General features: G+C 39.6%; 1 protein-coding gene across 1 annotated transcript; it reads left to right on the forward strand.

Moving 5' to 3' along the window:
* Nucleotides 1-23,918: 23,918 nt before the first annotated feature.
* Nucleotides 23,919-26,862, forward strand: LOC133788697 (ABC transporter G family member 23). The gene has a single exon (XM_062226266.1). It carries the CDS (start codon nt 24,327-24,329, stop codon nt 26,349-26,351), a length of 2,025 nt encoding a protein of 674 aa, XP_062082250.1. The 5' UTR covers nt 23,919-24,326; the 3' UTR covers nt 26,352-26,862.
* The last annotated feature ends 359 nt before the right edge of the window (nt 26,863-27,221 follow it).

Raw genomic sequence — 27,221 nt, forward strand, 5'->3', positions numbered from 1 at the left:
TCTCTAAGCACTCCTTTTATAGACTCAATTAGGCCATTTAATTTAATTAAAAAAATCAATAAAATAACAGCCATTTTGAAGCCCTAGGTCGAAATTATCAGGGGCTACAGGCCCGTGAAATTTCTCATTTGATTATAAGCCCATTGGACTTAAAATCAAGGCCTGTGTTATTTTCTATTGATTTAATTAATTAATTAATTATTTAAATCATTTATCAAATTAATTATTTATAATTTGAACATTGATTTAAACTTATTTATTAATTTAGATACCAATTTATCTTAATTAATAAATCTGCCATAATTTCTCTTTTCTTCTCAAAATTACACAACTCTGTGAAACTATCCAAAATTAACCTGGTCAACTTTGATAATTCTAATTGATGATTAAATCAATTAATTGAGACTATCTAGATGATTTTATCCAAGGTACAATGGGGACCATGGGCCTATGAAATCAAGCTCCAATAAGTTATCATAAATCTAACAACTAAATTTACTAACTTATTAATTCCTCGTGACTCCACTATAGACTTGGAATTGCACTCTTGAATTCATAGAACGCTCTATAACAAATATAGATACACTATTAATTATCCATTGTTACAACCATAATTGTCACTCAATTCTCTATAGACGGTCTACAATGAGATAAGACTAAAATACCGTTTTACCCCTCATTGTATTTTATCCTTAAAACACTTAGTTCCTTGTAAATGATATTTCAGTAAACTAATTTAATTACTGAAATGAGATCTCTATCATTTAACACATTGAACCAAACTAAAAGGAAACCATCGTTTCACTTCTTCATCAGAAGCTATAGATGTTCATATCTATGATTAACACTCCCACTCAATTATACTACCGAGTTCCCAAGATGTAAGTATGGGCTAGTCCGTAGGGTAAGCTGGTAACGAACAAGTCAAAGAACTCAAATAATACAATCAATTAGAATACTAACCACTCAGAATTGAGAATGAATTGACCTATGGTCAACTATATGATATGACTAGAATAGATAATAACGGTATGTTTACTTATCTTATCAACTGTCAATATCGGTCCTGTCCGATGTAACATATACATCCGATCTTATCTACTTTGCTAATGTTCTGGAAAGAGCATAACATTGTAATGTGTAAGTAGATCATATCGTAGATTGGCAAGTCAGTGTAAATCCAGTGCACAGACTAATCTTAGGACTAACTTATTTTGAACATATAATCATACTTATATTCCACTGTGATTACGTCACTATAAATAAGATTAGCTATATGCTCAGGATTTAATAGAAGTTTATATTAAACAAATAATCATGAAAATAAAACATGTGAGCAAAGTGATTGACCAAGTCAAAAAATGATTTATATTCTTTTATTGATAATAAAATGAGATGACAAAGAATTTGAGTTTTATTTAGGGCATAAAACCCCAACAGTAGCTGTGTCGTTTCTGTACACGAGACAAATAGCATGTCCCAATGCGTCGCCTGACACGGGAACATGTGCAGCCATTCTCTGACGCCGTCAACAGCGTGTCCCCCCAAAAAGTGGTGGGATGATACCTCGTAAATGGGTCCCGTGCGTTCTATACAGGCCTTCCAGTTGAGTATCACGAGAATTGTAATAAGTGGGACTAAATTCCTATAATTATGAGGGATATTAATTATTAAAGCCCCATTTAATTATCTCCAACCACTATAAATAGGGCGGGTATACCCCATTGTAAGGGGTTCAACTATTGTGTGATTTGAGCATCATATACATTGCCTAAAACCTCGAATGGGGCTTGATCTCTCAACCTCCAGACATTTTAATACATTAAACTCATGGAATAGGGTTATCATATAACCTGAGCCACGTAAATCTCTGTGTCATTTTCCTTTTATTGTAAGTTTGCATTTAAGTTGATAGCGAAAAAAGCAATCAACCGTTATAATCACAATTTTTTTTATTATAACTGTGTACATTGTAGTCATTTAAGACATCCTACAAATTTTCAAGAAATTCGGAATAATCTGCAGTGGCGAAAACAAGGTTCAAACAACATGTTGCATGCGTGCTTTATATATATATAAATATATATGCGTGTGAAATTCGACTGTTTGAATCTTTTTTTTGGTACTATAAATTATTCTGAATTTCTTGAAAATTTACAAGAAACCTTAAATGACTACAATGTACATAGTTATATAAAATAAAATTGGAATTATAAGTATTTGGGTATAGAAAACAAAAAGTGGGCATAATAGTACAACCAAAAAAATGCTTGTACGAAAGTTTTCACTAAATATATATATACTATATACAAGCAACATACAATGCATATTTGCTTAGTTTTATTTAGAAAATTTATTAATTTTTTTTTAAGTTTTCATGATTGTCATACAAATTTCAAATATATATGTTATCCAATAAATTCGCATTTGTGACGTGGCAAGTGATCCCTGGACACGTGGCTGACACCTGGAAATGTTCGGCTAGAGTATCGACCAGAAGATGTGATGAAGGTAGTAAACGACCCAGTCCTACCTGCGACTAGGCTGGTCGGTAGTTCCGCATACACGGCAACATTAATGGGAAGATCTTTGTAATCCCGAATTTATCTCACTCAATCTCCTGAGTATCCGATTATTCAGGGGAGAATATCTGTAACAATATTTTGTAATCCCCCTTGAGCCTATAAATAGCAAGAGATAGCTCAAGGGAGGGACTTTTGGCTTTTGAATCATTTGAGATTATAATTATTTTACTAGGAATATTGTACTGTTCTTCAGAGGTTAGTGAAACTCATCGAACCCTAGTTCTTTGATCACTCTTCTGATTCTTATATCAATATCAGTCTAAGTGAACGTAGGTCATTACCAGATCCTGGGGCCGAACCACTATAAAAATTCTTGTGTGATTTACTGTTTTTGCCACACGTTCTCCTCTATACATTCATTCATATCAATCACATTTTGAATCCGCGTCAGTTGGCCAAATCTTGGGTCAACATTCTGGTGTTTTCAATGAGAGATTGATTTATTGCTGTTAAGAAAACTAATGGCGAAAGCAGGAAAGAAAACTGGGCAGGCGACCGCCGCTGCACCGTCGAACCCTCCTCCTCCTCCTGCAAGCATAGCGGAGGATGAGCCGCAACTGGATTTTGAAGAGGAGGAAATGGATGATGCAACATTGAAGATCACCCTGAGCGCACTGCAGGAAGAGCTGGCTAGCCTGAAGGCCAGTCAGGAGACTGTCGCTGAAGTTATGGCACGGCAGCAGCAGGAGATTGAAAGGCAGCGCGCGGAATTGAGCGAAAGGCAGGCGGAGGTGGATCGCCGCCAGAATGAAGCCATGGCATCCCTAGAGGCAACCTTGCTGTTGGCTAGAAATCAGGCCGCACCTGCCTCGTAGCCTGACCAACCAACGAATGGGCCACCCTAGAAGGGTCCCAATCCTAGCCCACCAATCCATCCTTCAAGTCCGCAAAGGCCCGAACAGCCTCAGATGCCCCATGACGATGTCCCGCTGGACCCTGAGGCGCATCCACCATCCCAAGCTGCTCAGGGTAATCCCCCGCAACAAAGGCAGAATAGGGCCGAGCATCAGCCTCGTAGTCCTAGACGCCATGGGGATGATGGGCCAAACCTACCGAACAGAGGTCAGTACCCTCCTGGTAATAGGAGGGACTCAGAGTTAGGCTCTGCGGTCCGAGGTCCCCCACGGCATGATAATGCACGGGGACACCACGACCAGCGCAGGCCACCCTCTCACGCTCGGGACGTTTCTGCCAGAGACGGGAATAGAGGGAACAGCCGATCCCACCATAGCTAGTCGAGATTCAGAGATGACCACGGATATAATGAGGCCGATTCAGGCAAAGGAGATGCTGGTAGGAGGAACGAAGAAAGGGGTAAGGGCAGGAGCCAGGCACCCCAAGATGACCAGCCCAACAAACGAGACGTTGGGGGGCAACCTAAACAGAATAACGTCTTCAACCGGCTCGGGGGTAGCGAGCAGCGGAGAAGAGAGGAGGACTTGAGAGATATACTCAACGATCGCCGCGAGTGGCACGGTGAGAACATCCCCCCAACAACAGAGGCCACAGCGATTCCTTCCGCTGTACAGGCCCAGATAGACGCCTTCAACCAAGCAGTGCAACAGCTGGTCAGGGGAAGGACATCCTACATCGACCACGACAGGAGGAAAGGCACTCCTTTCGTCCAAAGGATAGCTAACGTCGAAACTCCTAGCAAATTCAAGATGCCTACGCTCCAAAACTTTGATGGATATGGGGACCCAGTCTCGCATGTGAATAAGTTTGAGATTCAGATGGACATTCAGAAGGTGTCCGAAGACGCTCGGTGCAGGATCTTTCCTGCAACACTTTCTGAAGCAGCGCAGGAGTGGTTCTTTAAGTTCCCGCCTGCAAGCATAGTTTCCTGGGAAATATTCATAAGGGAGTTCTACGGACAGTTCTATGCGGGTTGTGTGCACCCAACCGAGGCAAACCAGCTAGTCGAAATTCGCCAGCAGGACGGGGAGTCAGTGAAGGATTACATCCAGTGCTTTATGCGAGCGGCAGCTGGAGCAAAAACAGTAGGAGACGAAGGCAAGATGATGGACATTACCGTAGGGGTTAAACATTGCTCTCCCCTCTGGAAAAGTCTCCAAAAGGAAGGAGTTAGAACCACCCAGGAGTTCTTGGACCGAGCTGATCGTTACATCAAGCTCGAAGAGGCCATTGCCGATGATGGAAAGCCTTCAAGCAAGGACAAGAAAGCTGCCGAACCCGCCAAAGCCGCCAATGGGTGCAAACCCAATGGCAACGGCAAAGGCAACGGGAACGATAACGGCAATGGTAAAAATGGTGGAAAACGGCCGCACAATGAGCCTTCCACCTCCGACAATAAACGAGCCAAGGGTAATCGTTATGAACCTAGGTTCACTAACTACACTGCCCTCGTTGAGTCTCGGGGAGAGGTTTACCAGGCCACAAGCTCTAGTGTGCCTTACAAGAAACCTAGACCCATTCGAAAGGACATTTCGAAAAGAGACACTACCAAGTTCTATCGTTATCATAACGACTATGGACATGACACTAATGAATGCAACCAGTTAAAAGACGAAATCGAGTTCCTTATTAGACAAGGACACTTGAGAAGGTACGTACGGGCCTCGGGAAATTCCCAACGAGAAGCTCCAGGTGGCAACGAGCAGGCGTCCACACGCCAATGCTCGCCACCATTACAGCTTGCCCCCGTGGCTGGAACACTCTTAACCATCTGTGGAGGCCCGCACCTCGCGGGAAATAGCGGAAAGGCCAGAGAAAAATATGCTCGGACTCTACGCCACGACCAGGACATCGAGATGATGACTGTGGAGGACCGTGCACCAAAAAAGGCTCGGTCAGAGGAAGGTGAGATAACCTTCTCTGATGGCGATGCCCAGCACGTTCGGTTCCCACATTCCGATCCGCTGGTCGTGGACATCCAGATGGCCAATATGATGGTGAAGAGGGTACTAGTCGATACAGGAAGTTCAATGAACATCCTGTATAAGTCAACACTGGAACGCATGAAATTGTCCGTAAAGGATTTGGAGCCCTGCAATCAAACGATATACGGCTTCTCTGGAGAAGGACTTGCCCCAGCCGGAATGATCAAACTTCCAGTAACGACGGGTATAGCGCCTGCAACAAGGACATTACTCGCCACTTTTGTAGTGGTCGATTGTCCTTCGGCGTACAACGCCGTCATCAGAAGGCCCATACTGGTTGATCTACGGGCCGTCATCTCTATGTGGCACCTAGCCATGAAGTTCCCAACAGACGCGGGGGTAGGACGCGTTTTAGGAAACCAAAGGGAAGACAGGGAGTGCTACAACGCCTCGATCACAAAGGCGAAAAGTGGAACGTCGAGGAGCACTACCCCAGACCGATTGCAGATGGCAGTAGATACGCAAGCCCAATCAGGTAGTGAAGTCACCAAATAGGGTGTTGCCCAAAGTGAGGATGGAGATTTGGATCCTCGCTTTGGGGATTTTGAAGAGAATGTTGGACCCGTCGAGGACCTGGAGGAGGTCCAACTCGACAAAAAAGACCCGACCAGAGTCGTGAAGGTTGGGAAAAACTTAGAGCCTACCACGAAGCATGCACTAGTGGAATTCTTACGAAAGAACCAGGAAGTTTTCGCCTGGTCGCACAAAGACATGATTGGGATAGATCCTGCGGTAATCAGCCACGTCTTGAACATAGATAAAACTTTTCCACCCGTGCAACAAAAGAGAAGGCTGCTCGATAAAGATAGATCAAGAGTCTTGAAAGAAGAAGTCGAAAGACTTAAGGAGAATGGGTTTATCAGGGTGGCATTTTATCCATCGTGGGTCTCAAATCCGGTGCTGGTCCCCAAGCCTAACGGCAAGTGGCGGACCTGTGTGGATTTTACAGACCTTAATAAAGCCTGCCCAAAAGACTGCTTCCCACTCCCAAGGATCGACCAGCTGGTCGATGCGACTGCAGGACATGAGATCCTCTCGTTCATGGATGCATATTCAGGCTACAACCAGATTAGCATGCATCCCTCTGACGAGGATCACACCAGCTTTCGGACCGATACGGGCTTATACTATTACAAAGTCATGCCCTTCGGACTGAAAAACGCAGGTGCGACTTACCAACGGCTAGTCAACCACATGTTTAAGGAGCTGATCGGTGCAAACATGGAGGTATATGTGGATGACATGCTGGTAAAGTCTAAGAAGGCAGAAGGACATGTGAGGGATCTACAAGAATGCTATGATGTGTTAAACAAGTACCAGATGAAGTTGAATCCCCTCAAATGTTCCTTTGGAGTCGGATCAGGGAAGTTTTTGGGGTTTATAGTAAATTCAAGAGGAATCGAGGCCAACCCTGACAAGATAAAAGCCCTGATCGACATGAAGTCGCCGGAGAGGATCAAAGATGTACAAAGTTTGACCGGATGGATCGCTGCCCTAAGTAGATTCATCTTGAAATCAACTGACAAATGTGTCCCTTTCTTCAATCTACTCAGGGGCAATAAGAAGTTTGAATAGACGGGAGACTGCGAGCAAGCATTCCAGGCCTTGAAAGCTCATATGGCGCAACCTCCCATCTTGTCAAAACCGATCGAAGGAGAAACTTTGTTTATTTATCTGGCGATTACTGAAGTTGCTGCTAGTGCGGTACTTGTACGGGAGGAAGAAGGCGTACAGAAAGCAGTCTACTATGTCAGCAAGAGGCTGATCGGTGCAGAATTAAGATATCCGCCAATCGAAAGGTTAGCATATTGCTTAATACTAGCCTCCAGGAAGTTGCGTCCTTACTTCCAAGCCCATCCAATCACAGTTCTAACCGACCAGCTCCTTCGGCAAGTCCTCCAAAAACCTGAGGCGGCTGGGCGATTGTTAAAATGGGCGGTCGAACTAGGGCAGTTCGATATAACTTATTCACCGCGAGCAGCAATAAAGGGACAAGTCTTGGCCGATCTTGTTGCGGAGTTCACCGAACTCCCAGACAGTGAGCAGTGCGAATGGCTTGAAGCGCCCATGCCTCAAGAAAAAACTCCTTCCTGGAAGCTATTCACGGATGGTTCATCCAACGAATCCCACGCTGGAGCGGAAGTGATATTGATAACGCCAGAAGGGCATCGATTTCACTGCGCAATCAGGTTCGACTTCACCGCGTCAAACAATGAAGCAGAATACGAAGCACTCCTCGCTGGATTAAGAATGGCCAAAGATATGAGCATAAAGACGCTTGATATTTACAGTGACTCTCAGCTAGTCGTTAATCAAGTCCTGAGAGAATGTCAAGCGTGAGGCTTAAAGATGATGGCCTACTTGAATAAAATGAAGGATTTGCTAGCCCAGTTTACAAAGTACACCCTCCAGCAAATTCCGCGAGACCAGAATTCGAATGCAGACGCCTTGGCTAAACTCGCGAGCGCAAAGGATGCAGACACCTTGAACATAGTTCCAGTAGAAAGACTGAATAAGCCGAGCATAGAAGCGGCCGAAGCCAATATGGAGATTCGTCTAGAAGATACATGGATGGCGCCTTACTTGGAGTATCTGACGAATGGTACACTGCCAGCAGATAGAAACAAAGCCAGAACTCTGCAAAGGCGAGCCGCTAGGTATATACTGGTTGATGGTGTTATGTACCGAAGAGGATATTCAATGCCACTACTCAGGTGCGTTACACCAGAAAAAGCTAAGGAACTCATGAAGGAGGTGCATGAAGGCTTCTGCGGGGATCACGCTGGGGGGAAAAGTTTGGCAAAAAAGATTCTAAGGCAAGGCTACTTCTAGCCAACAATGAACGAGGATTCGATGGAGTATGTACGAAGGTGCGACAAATGTCAAAGGTTCTCCAAGATTCCACGAGCAGCTCCAAATGAACTAAAGCAGATGCAGAGCCCGTGGCCTTTCGCAATATGGGGGATATATTTGATTGGATCCCTACCTATAGGGAAGGGCGGAGTAAAGTACGCAGTTGTGGCAGTTGATTACTTCACCAAATGGGCTGAAGCTGAACCACTCACAACCATCACGACAAAGAAAGTTCTTGACTTCGTCATCAAGAACATTGTATGCCGGTATGGTCTGCCCAGGAAGATAGTTTCAGACAACGGGACCCAATTTGACAGCGACTTATTCACTGATTTCTGCGAAAGGCATGGAGTTATTAAAAGCTTTTCTTCAGTCGCACACCCCCAGGCGAATGGGCAAGTCGAAGCCGTGAACAAAACTCTTAAAGACACCTTGAAGAAAAGACTTGAAGAAGCTAAAGGAGCGTGGCCAGAGCAGCTGCCTGAAGTCCTATGGTCGTATAGAACGTCCCACCGAACAGCAACAGGCCATACCCCATTTTCCTTAGCCTATGGATATGAGGCCATGTTGCCTGTCGAGTTAAATCCCCCCTCACATCGGCACTTAACTTACAACCAGGATCAGAACAGCCAGCTAATGATGGACTCCCTAGACTCAATCGACGAGATGCGAGAGAAATCTCAACTCCGAGTTGCTGCTTACCAGCAAAAAGTCGCCCGGTACTTTAACTCCAAAGTTAAAGAAAGAAAATTCAATGTCGATGACTTAGTGCTACGACGAGTTTTCTTAAATACCCGCGACCCCACTGCTGGAGTGCTCGAACCTAATTGGGAGGGACCTTACCAGATTGAAGAAGTCCTTCACCCAGGCACCTACATACATGCCTGCTTAAACGGAGATCTCGTTCCACGCTATTGGAATGGAGAACACCTGCGCAAGTATTATCAATGAATAGTCCTTTTTAAAGGATTGGCTTGTGTAAAGATTTTCAATTTTTTACAAGTTTTGCAAAGAGGATTAGCCGCGTTATATGGCTAATTGCTCGTATATGTAAGGTTCTATTATAGAATCACTCGTAAATGTTAACCCAAGATATGTTTCCAAGAGAGGGGGTGAATTGGAAATTTAAACTAATTTCGGAAATTTAAAACTTAATATGCCAAATTATGCAATAAATCAAATTTATCAAGTAAAAGAAAATAATATGGCAATCAAATAGATATAGCAAATAATTAAACTTGTAATGTAAAGAGTTGAAGGTTAAGAAATCGCAAACTCTCGAATTTTACAAGGTTCGGTAGAACTAAGCCACCTACGTCCTTGGTCTTCAAAGCTAAGGACCTAGCTTTGAGTTCAACTATCGAGCCAAGTTAGCGGGCTTGACTAACCCTTACAACCGGGAATTTTTCACCAAGGTATTTCCAAACCTCTTACAATAGTTTTCCACCACCAAGGACTATCAACCTCTTTTTCGGATTGTTGAAGTGCCAATCTCACTCTAACCGGGTTGTTTACAAAACCGGTGCCAACCTCACCTCAATCTCAATATGGGAATGTGTTTGATATTACAAGCAAAAATCACTCTAGAAGTATGATAATACAATGAGAAACCTAGAGTGATTAGCAAGCACACTTAGAAGAAATAAATACAAATTTTGGCTCAAGTGTGTGAATATGTGTTTGGATGAGTTAAACTTTGAAAGCTCTTTGAAATCAATGGATTTGGTTTGGTATATGTAATAAATGCTCAGCCAACAACCAATTTGAAGTAAAAAACGAGTTTATATAGAGTTTGGGAAAAAACTAGCCGTTTATAGCCGTTAGGGATCAATTTGCGAAGCTTTCTGCCGCGAACCGGAAGTCCGGATGAGGGAACCGGAATTCCGGTTGCCCATCCGGAATTCCGGATGGCAAACAGAGAGCAAAATCAGTTTTAAGCCTATTTTCCCATTTTTCAATTCTTTATAACTTTTAGCTCGTTTATCCGATTTCAAAAATTCCAATTGCGTTACGACCGTATCGGGATGTATTTTCTTAAAAGTGAATTTAGGATAATTATTTCTCATTTTAAAAAATCACCATTTTTTAGTGCGTGAGTGAGCCAAATTCTATACTTATGACTTAAAGTATACTTGCAATCACTTTACAAGACTAAGAAATGAAGTTAAACCTTTATCTTGAGTTTCTTGAGTCTTGAAGTCCATTTCGGGTCGTTTCCGGAAAACTTGGTAAAATGACCATTTTTCCCTTGGTCATAATTTTGACTTTGAAGTGCTAATTCACTTTAGTTTTTGCTACAAAATCAACAAATCATTAGTAACAAATAATAATCAAATATTTGTTAATCATCAAAACAAGGAGACTTAAGAGTTTGGGTCAACAATCTCCCCCTTTTTGATGATATCAAATATTTGATTATTTTATAAGGGAAAGAAGATATTTTTAAATATGAATATTAGATTAGCTCCCCCTTAATGTGTGCAAGGATAAAAGAAATTTACCTTATAGTTTTACTTTGCATGATTTTGTAAACTCCCCCTCAATATATCACTTAAGTTCAAATAACATTGTTAGTCTTAGATATTGAGGTTTTGCCAAATATTAAAAAATAATCCTATCACTTCTCCCCCTTTTGATTCATCAAAAAGGATGGCAAAGGAATTCACAAAATAAATGGCAAAAATCAAAGAAAACATAACTAGCCATTGATTGAAATAACCATCAAAGTCAACCAAAAATATACAAGAATATGATGCACATGCTATGATGGTGGATGACCAAATCTATTTTACCAAATGATGAAAATAGAGAGAATAAGGGTGAGTTTTGAGAGATTTGGGTAGATAATGAGTGTAAAATCATGTGTGGGGTTTTTTATTGCGAAAAAAATGCATTTTAAAAAAGGCAAAAAAAAATTTATGGCTGCTGTCAGGCGCCAACCGGAATTCCAGTTGGTCTGTGCACAGCCAACCGGAATTCCGGTTGGTGCACCAGCCCAGCCCTCTTTTCAAAAACGTGCCCAAAAACTTCTTTTTTAACCCAATTGACCCCAAACTTTTTCTAACACCTAAAATATGAGAAAATGAACATGCTCAAACAAGAAAATCTGAAAAATGTTGAAAAATGACGATTTACGGTAAGTTTTAAAAAAGAATTCAAGAAAGCCAAAAACCTACCAAAAACGAAATCTGTTCAACCAAATTGAAAAATTATTTTTCCAGCAGTTTAAGAATATCAAATATGAGGTGTGTGAAGTGACGGAATCAAAAAATATTAAAAATTGAGAATTTTGGGTAGATTTTTCGAAAAATGCCTTAAAAGGCCTTGAAAAGTAGAAATCTACCAAAAATGAGTTTTATGCATCCAAATCGAAAAATTCTTTTTGCAACACCTCAAGAATGTTAAATGTGAGATGTGGGAAGTTACGGTTTTGAAAAATGATGAAAATTGAGCATTTTGGGTAGATTTTTCGAAAAATGCCTTAAAAAGGCCTTGAAAAGTAGAAATCTACCAAAAATGAGTTTTATGCTACCAAATCGAAAAATTCTTTTTGCAATAGTTCAAATGTTTTAAATGTGAGGTGCTCAAACTGACGAATTTGAAAAATGTTGAAAATTGAGTAAGTTTGGCGAAAAACACTCATTTAGGCAAAAACTAACAAATTTTCAATACTTAGCATACCTAAAAATTGTTCAAAGAGTAATTCAAGCATAGAAACCCTATAGGCATACTAGATAGACTTATTTAGACATGTTTAAACACATAAACACATATACTAGGCACATATGCAAAAATTCACATATTTACTCAATCAAAAATGAGTTCAAAGTTCACCAAAAATTCATACCATGACCTATAATTTGATTTTTCAAGGAGTACAAAGTCATATATCATTTAGTTAATTTATTTATGCATTTGAAACATCTAAATATCATATTGAGAGTACATATGCATAAATTTATAAGTAAAGAGAGATATGATACCAATGATTTAAAGTCGCTAGTGAACCTTATATTTCATTGAGGTTGGTCAGTCCTAGCTCTCTTCTAATGAAACTAAATCTCTCATCACTAAGAGGCTTGGTGAATATGTCCGCTAATTGAAATTCGGTGCTTACAAAGTCTAGTATAATTTCACCTCTTTGGATATGGTCTCTAAGGAAATGGTGCCTTATATCAATATGCTTGGCTCTAGAATGCAAGATTGGATTCTTAGAGAGGTTAATGGCACTAGTATTGTCACACTTTATGGGTGTACATTCAAAATCAACATCAAAATCCTTAAGAGTTTGTTTCATCCAAAGTATTTGAGCACAACAACTACCGGCGGCTATGTATTCGGCTTCGGTTGTGGATAGGGCTACCGAGTTTTGTTTCTTGCTAAACCATGACACTAAAGAGTTTCCTAGAAAGTGACATGTTCCACTAGTACTTTTCCTATCCGACTTACAACCGGCAAAGTCCGCATCCGAGTAACTAATGATTTCAAAGTTTGAGTTCTTGGGATACCAAAGCCCTAGATTCATTGTGCCTATCAAGTATCTAAAGATTCTCTTAACGGCACTTAAGTGGGATTCCTTGGTACATGATTGGTACCTAGCACATAGACCAACACTAAACAAAATATCGGGTCTACTAGCGGTTAAATATAATAATGAACCAATCATACCTCGATACTTGGTGATGTCAACATCCTTACCACTTTCATCCTTGTCCATCTTTATGGAGGTGCTCATAGGGGTTTTCATGGACTTTGCATTGGCCAAGTCAAACTTTTGAAGTAGATCCTTGATGTACTTGGATTGACTTATGAATATTCCATTCTTTTGTTGCTTTATTTGAAGTCCAAGGAAAAAGTTGAGCTCTCCCATCATGCTCATCTCGAATTCACTATGCATACACTTTGAAAATTCTTCACAAAGAACATCATTAGTAGCACCAAAAATAATATCATCAACATAGATTTGTACTATAATAATGTCTTTTGATTTTCTTTTAATAAAAAGTGTATTATCCGCTTTTCCCATTGAAAAACCATTTGAGATAAGAAAAGTGCTTAAACGATCATACCAAGCTCTAGGAGCTTGCTTTAAACCATATAATGCTTTCTTTAATTTATAAACATGGTTAGGGTGTTTGTGATCTTGAAAACCGGGGGGGTGAGAGACATAAACCTCTTCCATAATGTATCCATTTAAGAAAGAGCTTTTAACATCCATTTGATACAAGACAAAATTCTTGTGGCATGCAAAAGCTAATAACATTCTTATGGACTCAAGTCTTGCTACCGGGGCAAAGGTCTCCTCATAATCAATTCCTTCTTCTTGATTGTAACCTTGGGCCACTAATCTATCCTTGTTACGCACAATGACCCCATGCTCATCTACCTTATTTCTATAGACCCATTTTGTTCCAATCACCGATTGGTGTGACGGTCTTGGAACTAACTCCCAAACATCATTTCTAATAAATTGATTTATTTCTTCTTGCGTAGCTAGAAGCCAAGATTCATCGAACTCGGCTTCTTTAAAATTCTTTGGTTCAATTTGAGAAATAAAAGCAATGAAATTACACAAGTTTCTAAGGGAGCTTCTAGTTGTGACTCCTTGTGAAGGATCACCTAGAATTTGGTCTATAGGATGAGCACTTTTGAACTTCCACTCATGAGGGAGGTTAGAATCCATACCTTTGCTTTCATTTACCTTTTCCTCGGGTAGTTCCTCTTTGAGAGTTTGTGATGGAGCGTTAGATGATTCTCCAATGTCAAGCTTTTGAACCTCTTCTCCCAAATCTACAACATCATCATCTACACTTTTGCTTGTAGGAGGGTTAGACTCATCAAATGCAACATGAATAGATTCTTCAACAACATTAGTTCTTTTGTTATAAATTCTATAAGCTTTCCTATGTGTTGAATAACCTATAAAAATTCCAACATCGGATTTTGCATCAAATTTTCCAAGGTTGTCCTTGGTGTTCAAACTATAGCATTTACATCCAAAAACTCTAAAATATCCAATGTTGGGTTTTCTCCCTTTCCAAAGCTCATAAGGGGTTTTATTCATGTTAGGCCTAATGAAAACACGGTTCAAAATATAACAAGAAGTATTAACGGCCTCAGCCCAAAAATATTTAGGTAATGAGATTTCATTGAGCATTGACCTAGCCATTTCTTGAATTGTTCTATTCTTCCTTTCGAAAACTCCATTTTGTTGTGGAGTTCTTGGAGCCGAAAAGTTATGGTTAAAACCATGTTCATCACAAAACAATTCTAAAGCATCATTGTCAAACTCTCCACCATGATCACTCCTAATGGAGGTGATTGAATACCCTTTTTCATTTTGCACACTCTTACAAAATTTAACTAGATTTTCTAAAACATCATTTTTGAGTTTCAAAAATATAACCCATGTAAATCTAGAAAAATCATCAACAATCACAAATGCATAGTATTTACCACCTAGACTAGCAATTCTTGAAGGACCAAATAAATCAATATGAAGCAATTGCAAAGGTCTAGAGGTTGAAATCTCTTTCTTGGAATGAAAAGATGTTTTAATTTGTTTTCCAAATTGGCATGCATCACAAAGTTTATCTTTAACAAAAGTAATAGATGGCAAACCAACAACAAGATCTTTTCTAACCAACTTTGAAATAGAATCCATACTAGCATGTCCTAATCTTCTATGCCACAACCAAGAATTATCATTCATAACGGTTAAACATTTATTTTTGCTATCAAAGGAATCAACATCAATAACATAAACATTATCCTTCCTTTCTCCAACAAAAATAACTTCATTGGTTGAAGCATTTTCAATGGAGCACTTTGAGGATTCAAAAACAACACGAAAATCTTTATCACATAGTTGACTAATACTAAGTAAATTATGTTTAAGGTTATCAACAAGAAGCACATTTTTAATACATGGAGAGTATATGTTACCGATATCACCAATGCCCAAGATTTTTCCTTTTGAATTGTCTCCAAAAGTGACAAAGCCACTTTCCTTGCTCTTAAAACTCGAAAATCTTGATGGGTCACCGGTCATATGCTTGGAACAACCACTATCCAAGAACCACAAGCTTTTGCTCTTCCTTGTTGATTCCTACAAAAATAAAATCATTTGTTGGCCTTTGGTACCCAAACAACTTTGGGTCCTTTCTTGTTAGTTTTGGAACCCTTTGGTACCCATTTGGTCTTGCCTAGATATGCATATCTCTTTACATGACAATATGAAATAGTATGATCATCTTGGTTACAATATGTGCATGTAAAGTGTGGTAGGCTAGTTGGTTTTACAAAGAAGTTTCTCAAAAAATTTTGTTTCCTACTAGGATCATATCCAATACCACTTTTTCCAAAACCACAAGATTGACTCCCTAGCATAAGTTCATAGCCTTCTTTACCTTTTGTAAAAGTATATATGTCATTCTTAAGGCTTTTTATGTTATCATGCAATTTTCCAATTTCTTTCTTATAAGAGGAGCAAGTAGTACATTGAGATTTAGTTAAGAGTTCTTTTTCATTTAATTTCAAAATCTCAATTTCTTTTAATAGCATGTTGGTCTTTTCTCTAAGAGTTTGGTTTTTAGCAAGCAATTTTCCAAAATCATTAAATAGATCCTTAAATGAACTAGACAACTCATCATATGGTATTTCTAAGTTATCATCATCATTTTCACTATCATAATCACTTTGGCTAGAAATGCTTACCCCATCATCAAGAGCCATCATGCACATGTTAGCTACTTCATTCTTCTCCTCATTGTCGGAGTCCTCCTCATCACTATTGAGCCAATCCGCCAACATTGCCCTTCCTTTGTATTTATTTTTCTTTCTCATTGGGCAATCCATCTTCATGTGACCGGGCTTCTTGCATTCGAAGCAAATTGGTGGATCATCTTTGCTCCTTCTTTCTTTTTCTTTTGAATCACTTCCTCTTTGTGGCTTCTTCCCAAAGTTCTTCTTGAATTTCATGAACTTTTTGTACTTCTTTGTGAAGAGTGCCAAGTCCTCCATGTCACTACACATGCTATCCTCATCATCCTCACTAATGGCACGGGAGGAGGAAGACTTGAATGCAATAGTCTTCTTTTTCTTCTCAACTTCCTCTTTATCTTGTGCACTCATGAAAATTTCATGGTTCATGAGTGAGCCAATTAGTTCTTCCAAGGGAAGTGTTGAGAGATCCTTGGCTTCTTGAATGGCAATCACTTTGCCTTGATAGGCTTTGGTGAGACTTCTCAAAATCTTGGTCACCATCTCCTTTTGTGAAAGTACCTTGCCAAGAGAATTCAAACCATTAGTGATAGTAGTGAAACGAGTATACATGTTAGCAATAGTTTCATCCGCTTTCATCTTAAAGTTCTCATATTGAGTAGAATAAATTTGAATTTTAGTTTCCTTCATAGCATTTGTTCCTTGATGAGTGACTTCAAGCATTTTCCACATATCATGAGCGGTAGAGGCTTGTTCAATATTTTTGAACACATCTCTATCCAATCCACATATAAGTGCATATTTAGCTTTAGCATTCTTAGAAAGCATTTTCTTATCTTCTTCGTCATATGCCTCATATGTCTTAATAACTTCTTTATCATTAATGACATGTTTAGGAATGTAAGGACCATTAGACACTATATGCCACAAATCATAATCAATAGATTGAAGATATGTTTCCATCCTAATTTTCCAATAGGGAAAGTCTACTCCATTAAAGAATGGTGCTCTAGTTGTGCTTAGACCTTCTAACATGTTATTTTGTGAATTACTTGGAAACGCCATGCTCTAGATTGTAAAATCTAATCAAATAAATGAGCCCTAGCTCTGATACCAATTGTTAACCCAAGATATGTTTCCAAGAGGGGGGGTGAATTGGAAATTTAAACTAATTTCGGAAATTTAAAACTTAATATGCCAAATTATGCAATAAATCAAATTTATCAAGTAAAAGCAAATAATATGGCAATCAAATAGATATAGCAAATAATTAAACTTGTAATGTAAAGAGTTGAAGGTTAAGAAATCGCAAACTCTCGAATTTTACAAGGTTCGGTAGAACTAAGCCACCTACGTCCTTGGTCTTCAAAGCTAAGGACCTAGCTTTGAGTTCAACTATCGAGCCAAGTTAGCGGGCTTGACTAACCCTTACAACCGGGAATTTTTCACCAAGGTATTTCCAAACCTCTTACAATAGTTTTCCACCACCAAGGACTATCAACCTCTTTTTCGGATTGTTGAAGTGCCAATCTCACTCTAACCGGGTTGTTTACAAAACCGGTGCCAACCTCACCTCAATCTCAATATGGGAATGTGTTTGATATTACAAGCAAAAATCACTCTAGAAGTATGATAATACAATGAGAAACCTAGAGTGATTAGCAAGCACACTTAGAAGAAATAAATACAAATTTTGGCTCAAGTGTGTGAATATGTGTTTGGATGAGTTAAACTTTGAAAGCTCTTTGAAATCAATGGATTTGGTTTGGTATATGTAATAAATGCTCAGCCAACAACCAATTTGAAGTAAAAAACGAGTTTATATAGAGTTTGGGAAAAAACTAGCCGTTTATAGCCGTTAGGGATCAATTTGCGAAGCTGTCTGCCGCGAACCGGAAGTCCGGATGAGGGAACCGGAATTCCGGTTGGAAGCAACCGGAATTCCGGTTGCCCATCCGGAATTCCGGATGGCAAACAGAGAGCAAAATCAGTTTTAAGCCTATTTTCCCATTTTTCAATTCTTTATAACTTTTAGCTCGTTTATCCGATTTCAAAAATTCCAATTGCGTTACGACCGTATCGGGATGTATTTTCTTAAAAGTGAATTTAGGATAATTATTTCTCATTTTAAAAAATCACCATTTTTTAGTGCGTGAGTGAGCCAAATTCTATACTTATGACTTAAAGTATACTTGCAATCACTTTACAAGACTAAGAAATGAAGTTAAACCTTTATCTTGAGTTTCTTGAGTCTTGAAGTCCATTTCGGGTCGTTTCCGGAAAACTTGGTAAAATGACCACTTTGCCCTTGGTCATAATTTTGACTTTGAAGTGCTAATTCACTTTAGTTTTTGCTACAAAATCAACAAATCATTAGTAACAAATAATAATCAAATATTTTTTAATCATCAAAACAAGGAGACTTAAGAGTTTGGGTCAACAGTAAAGACATGTTTAGTCCATTTTTAATACGAGATTATAAGGGACTGTGCGCAGCCAGTCATTCTTGCCAACCATTGTGAATTTACATTTGCAAGTATTTGTTCATTACGTGTGTTGTTTTGCTGTATTACAAGTATCATTTTTTGCACGAAAAGGAATATTCGGACAGGCCATGGTCAAGGAAAGTGACCAAGGACCTAAAGCTCTTCGATCACTTGGGGGGCATATAAGGCACATCGATAGCAAAGCATACTCTCAAGGTATGTAAACACATGAACAAAATGAGTGAAAGCATGCTACAGTACTTAGAGTATTTTTCAAAATTTATGTTTTGTTAAATCATGCCAAAGTACTATGCTAAGTTCGGTCATTCGGACAAATGTTATAATAAGTAAAAATATTATAGCATCAAGATTTAAGCTTTTACACCGCAAGCATCGCTGCTTGGATGTAACTGTTCAAGTAAAAGAAAAAAGATTTACTGCCCGTGCAGCAAAGTTTAAAAAAGAAATTATTGTCTTTACATCACGACCCGTGGGTCGTATATCCAAAAAGAAAGAAAAAATATAAGGGAAAATTTTAAGAGGCATTTAGGGTCGGAGGGTCCTGAGCAGCATCTTGGTTGGTCGCGTCCTCGTCAGCTTCTTCTTCTTCACCAGTGACGCTTGGAGAGGCAGGGATTGTAGCTCTTGCCTCCTCTTCGGCCAGTTGGGCAGCGCATCGAGCCAACTCTGCAGTTCTGACTTCCTCTGGAAGGTAGCTAAAGTCAGCACCCTGATTATGTTTCCAGAAATTGTAGAAACATCGGAGTGTCGTCCTCTTGTACTTTTCTAGATTCTTGGAGTTGTCAAGCTCCAACTGCTTCACCTTGCCCCCGAGAGTGACAATAGCCTCATCCTTAGACTTGAGTGTCTCTCCCAAATGCTTGATCTCCCGAAGGTGGGCTTGATTGGAGTCTCGGTACTGCTGCCTCAACTTGACTACTGCATCCTTCACAACTTCAGCCTTTGACAGCTTAGTCACCACCGCATCCCTCTCTCGGACCATGGCCTCCAACTCCTTGGCATGCCTAGCCTCAGCAGTCGAAAGCTCCTCGGCCACCTTCACCTGGTGCCTCTCGATGGTCTTTGCCTTAGCCTGCTCGAGCTAAGCCTGGGCGTGGGTACGAGCAGTAGTGGCAGACAGCAAGGCTTGTAAATAAAGAAAAAAAGGAGTTAGAACTTATCATGAGGACTAAAAGACTAAAGCTTGAAATACAAAGAAATACTCACGCTGGAGATTTCGTTCAGAGTCCTGTTCAGGATCTGGTCGGCTGGCATGTCTTCAGCTTCGACCATTGCAGCTCTAACACGGTCGCTTTTGCCGATGCGATCGAGACGATCCCTGGCAGATCGAATGGCACGGCTCATGAGTTTGGCCCCAAGAGCTTCTTCACGAGTAGGTTGCTCTCTGGCAGGCGCGGCTGGAGGATTCGACGGGGAAGGTGTAGTCTGCTACTCAGAAGGAACTGGAGGAGGGGTAGGAGTTTTCCCTGTTGGCGCGGGACTTTGCCCAGTTGGCGCGTCCTGAGGAAGGTCTTCTGATCGACCCTTCTTGGCTGGAGGGCCTCGGCTGGATTCACCAGTTCTCTTCTTAGGCTTCCGTTGGAGTTGAGGAACCTCCTCTTCATCCTCGGCCTGGTACATGTCGAAGATGTTGGGAGTAGACATATCTGCATGTAGGTAAACACAGCAAGTTAATAAGAAAAGAAGCAGGTGAAAGTATGTTATACAACTGAAAGGAGGTAACAAAGTAAATACCCGAGCTACAACTACTAGTCGCTACACTATTGACTCTATTAGTCATATACTCATTATCTGGCATGAAGAAGTCTGGCCCTAGATTTGGAGCATATGTAAAGTTACCATCCCCGTCAAACAAGTGACAGGGAATTGGTAAACCATTTAAAAGCGAAATAAATTTACCATTATCATCAGAGGATTCTCCCAAGTCAACAATAGGCTCTTTGGCCTTTTGTTTCCCCTTGCCTTGGGGAGCAGAAGGCCTTTCTGCGGAAGGGCTACCCGTGGGTTCCCTGATTGTAACCCCCGTTGGCCTCCTCCTCCGAGGAGGCACAGGAGGTTGTTGCTCGGGAACCCCCTCGGCAGTGGCTTCGTCCACCACGGACCCTCTAGTGTCATGGCGAGGAGCCAGGAGGCCAGACAGCCTCAATTTTGTTTCAGTTATCAGGGTCTTGACACTTTTTGCTGCGTCAGACGTCCTGGCCAGAGTGTTGGACCTCAACACCATGTCTGGTGTTGGGGTTGGGGTCGGACGTAACCAAGGACCTGAAAAACAGATTACAGTTTGAGAAAAATGAAAGGAGACACCTTAGGTTAGAGTATCGACCAGTCAAAGACAAGCTCCTACCTCCTCGTGCGAAGGCCAAGTTGTTGCTGGTTATGTCTGGAGTAAGGAAATACTCCTCATTGTAGTGCCCCACGTTTGATATATGGGTAGTGCCACTCAAGAACGTCCGGTCGGTCTCCTGGTGGCAGAAGTGGAAGAAGCCCGTCCCGTTGTGCTGTGGGTTAGATTTAAGGTCAAACAGATAGTTGACCTCGTGGGGCAAAGGTTCTGGCCATTTGTTAAGTTTATACAGGATATAGAGTGCGGCCAGCATCTTATATCCATTTGGAGTTATTTGGAAGGGGGCGACACCAAAATAATTGGCCACCCCCACAAAAAAGGGATGAACAGGGAGATAAGCTCCCGCCTCAATGTGATACCGGGACCAGGCGTTGTTTGCACCTCCTGGGAGGTTAGCCCTCTGGTCTGCGGTAGGACGTATAATAGTAACCCCCGTGAGAGGGAATTTCCTGAAGCAGTTAGCGACCATTCGAGGGGTCACTAGACTGGCTGGGGAAGTATACCACTCGACATCAGGCGGATTCTGATGGCGAGGGCGAGCCCTAGTTTGGATATTAGGGTCAGGAGCGAGATTTTCTCGACCACTGGTCGAGGGAACCCTAGCCTGCAAATCAGGCTGGGCAGGAGAATTTGGGTTGCTTTCGGACTCAGGTCTTTTCTTGCCAGTAGACTTGGAGCGAGCCATTGGAGAGGAAGGATGGGGTTTGGAAGAGGATCGCGAGAAAGGAATCTCGTGGACACAGTCAGCTGGTTGTTCTTCTCCCTCGAGCAGCTGGGCAAGAAGGTCGTCGTCGATGGGTCTTTCATCTCCCCACAAATCTGGCATTAAAGTCTGCAAACAGAAGAATGGGGAGGTGAGGATATAGAACTGAAAAAGGCCTTTTAGAATAACGCTGGTCGAGTATAAAAGTTAGGCTTTTATACAACAGCATTCTAACAAAAAGCTAAATCTTTCTACACAAACAGTTTGAAAAACGGATCAAAGGGTGAAAGTAAAAAGTTTTTCTGGAAAAGCTTTTTCAACTCCCCTTAGGGCGGGAAAAATTTATTTTTCAACTAGCCTAAAGATCGAATTTTTACTTCGATTTTTCGTCCTAAAAAGCATGATCCTGAATTTTAAACTAACTCGTAACTTTATTTTGCCTACAAAATATTCTGTCTACAAGTATCGCAAACAAGAAACAGAAAAACTCAAACAGTCCACATTCAAGAGCATGCTCCACGAAAGATTCGAAGCATGGGAATTCGAAAACTTACCAAGAAAGTGATCGTGAAGGTGAAAAAAAAAAGGGTCTTCGGAGGTCAAAGAACTCTCGGACGGGGTCCTGGAAGTGCAGAAGGATTGTCTCCGGAGAAGTTTAAAGCTCTGGTTTTTAGGGTTTTCTGCAAAGACAATGGCGTGCGTAAAGAGAAAAGGAAAACTTCGAAGGTCTTATATAAGTTTGTCTCTGGCATTAAAAAGTATAATCATTAGTTTCCCTTTTTCGAAGTATGGGGAAGCGGGATGGCCGTCAAAATCGTTTCTGGGGAACCGAAAGGACATGACTAGACAGAAGTGGGTTACATTTTTCAAGAACACACGTAGGGTTCTGACACGTCAGGTGGGGTTACCGAAGAGTCGTTCGTTCAAAAGTTTATTTACTGTTCGTAGTAAATAAACTTTGGGGGCAAAATGTTATCCAATAAATTCGCATTTGTGACGTGGCAAGTGATCCCTGGACACGTGGCTGACACCTGGAAATGTTCGGCTAGAGTATCGACCAGAAGATGTGCTGAAGGTAGTAAACGGCCCAGTCCTACCTGCGACCAGGCTGGTCGGTAGTTCCGCATACACGGCAACATTAATGGGAAGATCTTTGTAATCCCGAATTTATCTCACTCAATCTCCTGAGTATCCGATTATTCAGGGGAGAATATCTGTAACAATATTTTGTAATCCCCCTTGAGCCTATAAATAGCAAGAGATAGCTCAAGGGAGGGACTTTTGGCTTTTGAATCATTTGAGATTATAATTATTTTACTAGGAATATTGTACTGTTCTTCAGAGGTTAGTGAAACTCATCGAACCCTAGTTCTTTGATCACTCTTCTGATTCTTATATCAATATCAGTCTAAGTAGACGTAGGTCATTACCAGATCCTGGGGCCGAACCACTATAAAAATTCTTGTGTGATTTACTGTTTTTGCCACACGTTCTTCTCTATACATTCATTCATATCAATCACATTTTGACTCCGCGTCAGTTGGCCAAATCTTGGGTCAACAATATATATATAAAGGAATGAAATAAACATATTAAAATCAAATCAAATCAAAATATTATTTATTGTTTAAAAAAAATAATATATGATAGGACAACCATTTAGATCACAAACTACCTTAATATTTAAGGTAGAAAACATTCATGATATTATTCAAATTATACATTAATGATTGGAAAAGAAACTTATTTGTTGTTAATAGACGAAAAGTGTTATTCTAATTTCTTTTGTAGTTAGACTACTTTTTGTACGCACGTGACATATATATAATATAATTATAATATTTATTGTTATTTAATATGAATATATATATTTATATAAGTTAGAATAAGTAATAAGAAATAGCATGTTTTCTTTTTAAATATAAATGATAATTTTTTTAATAAAAATTAAAATTATGTATTATATATTATTAAATTTATTCTAGTAAAAGTTTATAAAAATTAGGATTATATATTACATCTTATAATAATAATATTTTATAATATTTGAATTTATATTACTATAATTATTAAATATCTATTTTTATATTAAATATTATAATAATAATATTTTATAATATTTAAATTTATATTAATATAATTATTAAATATATAAATTTTGTATTAAATATTATTATAATAATATAATATTTAAATTTATATAATATAATTAATAAATATTTATTTTGAATTAGTTTTTAAAGTATATAAATATGTTAAAACTAAAATTGTTAAATATATAGAAGAGTTGTATAGATATATTACCACTAAATTTTGGGATAATACATGAATCATGATGATAGTATTATAGGATAAAATTAGAGAAAATAGTGTATACTGATATAAGTACATTGATCAGAAAAGAAAAATTCCATTCGTCAAGCAACTAGAGCTTGGAGAATAAAGGACATGAAAGGGTAAGGAAGGTGTATGGTCAAACTTCTTGGATAACCAAACTCTGCCAAACCATATCACCATATAACGTAACCGTCACACAAAAGATCACCTTTTACAATATTCTTGGTTTGGTCTAACCCCTCCAACAATTCACGTGGTATATTCTACTTCCAAGATGATCATCATTTCAATTAAAATTATCAAACCCTGTTTTCATCATCATCATCATCATCATCATCATCTTTATTTTTCCAGAGACTTAGTCAATAAAATAATATGGCACCTTGTTTTCAGCAAGCAAACAACGTTAACAATGGAGACACGGATTCTGTTATACTCTTTTCCAACTCAGATGATCACTACTCTCATGAAGATCAGACGTCAACCGCGAGCCCTTCCTCTTTGAACAACTCTCCGCCGTCAGACCATCATCATACTCATGATGACCAATACATGAAACCCACTTACAAACTCACAGTCACAAATCTTTCCTATTATACCCAGTTACCAACCACTTCCTTCCTTCCCTTCTTCTCTAAGACCAAGATCGTTTCCATACTCAAATCCATCTCCTTCACAGCCAAAAGCTCTGAAATTATTGCCATCGTTGGCCCTAGTGGCACCGGAAAATCCACGCTCTTGGGGATACTATCCGGGAGAGTAGTAAACCACAAACATTATACCAACTTCGATCCCAAAACAATCTCTATTAATGATCATCCAATAAGCCATTCATCTCATTTGAAGAAAATATGCGGTTTTGTAGCCCAAGAAGATAATCTACTTCCTCTACTCACGGTGAAAGAAACATTAATGTTCGCTGCCAAGTTTAGTCTCAAGCGATTGGGTTGCATAGAGAGAGAATCCAGGGTGTCAAGCTTGTTGAAAGAGTTAGGCCTTTGGAATGTGGCGGAAAGTTTTGTAGGAGACGAAGAGCATCGAGGAATCTCCGGTGGAGAGCGGAAAAGGGTTTCGATCGGAGTAGAAATGATTCAAGACCCGCCAATTCTACTGCTCGATGAACCAACTTCAGGCCTAGATAGTACTTCGGCTCTTCAAGTTATCGAGCTTTTATCAATGGTGGCTAGAACAAAAAAACTAACTGTCGTTCTTTCGATCCATCAACCAAGTTATCGAATCCTTCAATACATCTCAAACTACTTGGTTCTCTCTCGTGGCTCTGTAGTCCACAATGGAAGCCTTCAATCTCTTGAAGAAACCATAGTGGGTAAACTCGGAATCCAAATTCCCGTTCAGCTAAACGCTCTGGAGTTCGCCTTGGAAATCGTTCGCACACTCGAAGATTACTCGTATTCAAAAAAGGATTATGACACTGATCACCATATGGAAGTAGTCTTGTGGCCAGATCGAGAAGATTTTGGAGGCTATGAACATGATCAAAATATTGGGAAAACCACGGATAGTACTACTTATTGCTTTTTCGCAAACTACATATTAGAGATTATGTTTCTGTGTTCGAGATTTTGGAAAATCATTTACAGGACGAAACAGCTTTTTCTGGCTCGAACGATGCAGGCCCTAGTTGGAGGATTCGGGCTAGGAAGCGTGTACGTAAAGATGAGAAGAGATGAAGGAGGAGTAGCTGAGAGACTAGGGCTATTCGCTTTTAGTCTCAGCTTTCTTCTCTCTTCTACTGTCGAAGCACTTCCAATATTCCTCCAAGAACGACAAGTTTTGATGAAGGAGTCCTCTAGAGGAGCGTACAGAATATCGTCGTACATGATTGCCAACACTGTCGTTTTCTTGCCTTTCCTTTTTGCAGTGGCCATTATCTTTGCTGTTCCGCTTTACTGGATCGTCGGTCTGAACCCCTCCTCCGCAGCCTTCTTGTTCTTCACTCTCGTCGTTTGGCTCATCCTCTTGATGGCGAGCTCTCTCGTCCTCTTTCTCAGCGCTGTCTCGCCGGATTTCATATCAGGGAACTCACTCATCTGTACGGTTCTCGGAGCTTTTTTTCTCTTCTCCGGTTACTTCATCCCCAAGGAAAGTATCCCCAAATATTGGATTTTTATGTATTACGTTTCTCTTTATAGATACCCGCTTGACTCTTTGCTCACCAATGAGTATTGGAGCTTGAGAAGTAAGTGTTTCAATTGGAACAAAGAGAGTGTTGATGGTCAGCCACGGTGTTTGCTTACCGGGAATGATGTGTTAAAGAGTAGAGGATTGGAAGATGACCCTCGATGGATTAATGTTGGGATTATGTTAGGATTCTTCGTTTTCTACCGTTTGCTTGGTTGGATTATCCTATCTCGAAGGTCTGCCAAAACGACATTTTAATAATGTCGTTGAAACATTCCAGGTCCTTGTGTACTTTTATGGGAATATACTTATTTGGTACTTGCGTTTTTGCAAAGTATCATTTTGGTATCCTCTGTTTTCAATAATGCTCATATAGTACCCTGTATTTTAAAATCGTACATATTTGGTATCCTAAACTCAGATTTGATAGATAAAATTTTGTCAATATGATCAAACTGCCATCAGTTATATGTAATTATATAATTAAATTTAAATTTGTAACTTACATAATTGACAGCAGTTTGATAAAATTGACAAAATTTTATCTATCAAATCTGAGTTTAGGGTACCAAATATGTACGATTTTAAAATATAGGGTACCATATAAGCATTATTGAAAACAGAGTGTACCAAAATGATACTTTGCAAAAACATAGGGTACCAAATGAGTATAATCCCTACTTTTATTAGCAAGACAAGTGATCAGTCCAATACATGTGTACCATTAAAATAATAAGAAATGGGAAATTTCATTTTATATGCATAATAACTTAGTATAATTTTTTAACATGCCAACAAAAGTTATTATCCATTTTTTTAGACAAAAATACCCTTAGCTTTCAAACACTCGTTTTCTCTTTCAATTCAAACTTTTTCTCTCTAACATCTCTCATTCTCTTACTCTCTCTATCTCTCTAATATTCTATTCTTGTAGATCTCGAAAAAATACCAAAATTAAAAAAAAATCATCTGAAACCGATATTTGAGTGAAAAATATGAACCTCCAAAGTTTTCATCAAATTTTAGTGCAATAAATCAAAATTGCATCGAAAAAGTATCTTTTTGAACAAAAATAAAGTTTTCATGATTGCATCGAAACATCATTGATGCACCATCGATTTCGCATTG

This window comes from Humulus lupulus, chromosome 7, assembly GCF_963169125.1.
Source record: "Humulus lupulus chromosome 7, drHumLupu1.1, whole genome shotgun sequence".
NCBI lineage: Eukaryota > Viridiplantae > Streptophyta > Magnoliopsida > Rosales > Cannabaceae > Humulus > Humulus lupulus.

Bases quoted from the DNA above. Each gene is read 5' to 3' on its own strand.
- LOC133788697 (XM_062226266.1), top strand. From the start codon at position 24,327: ATGGCACCTTGTTTTCAGCAAGCAAACAACGTTAACAATGGAGACACG.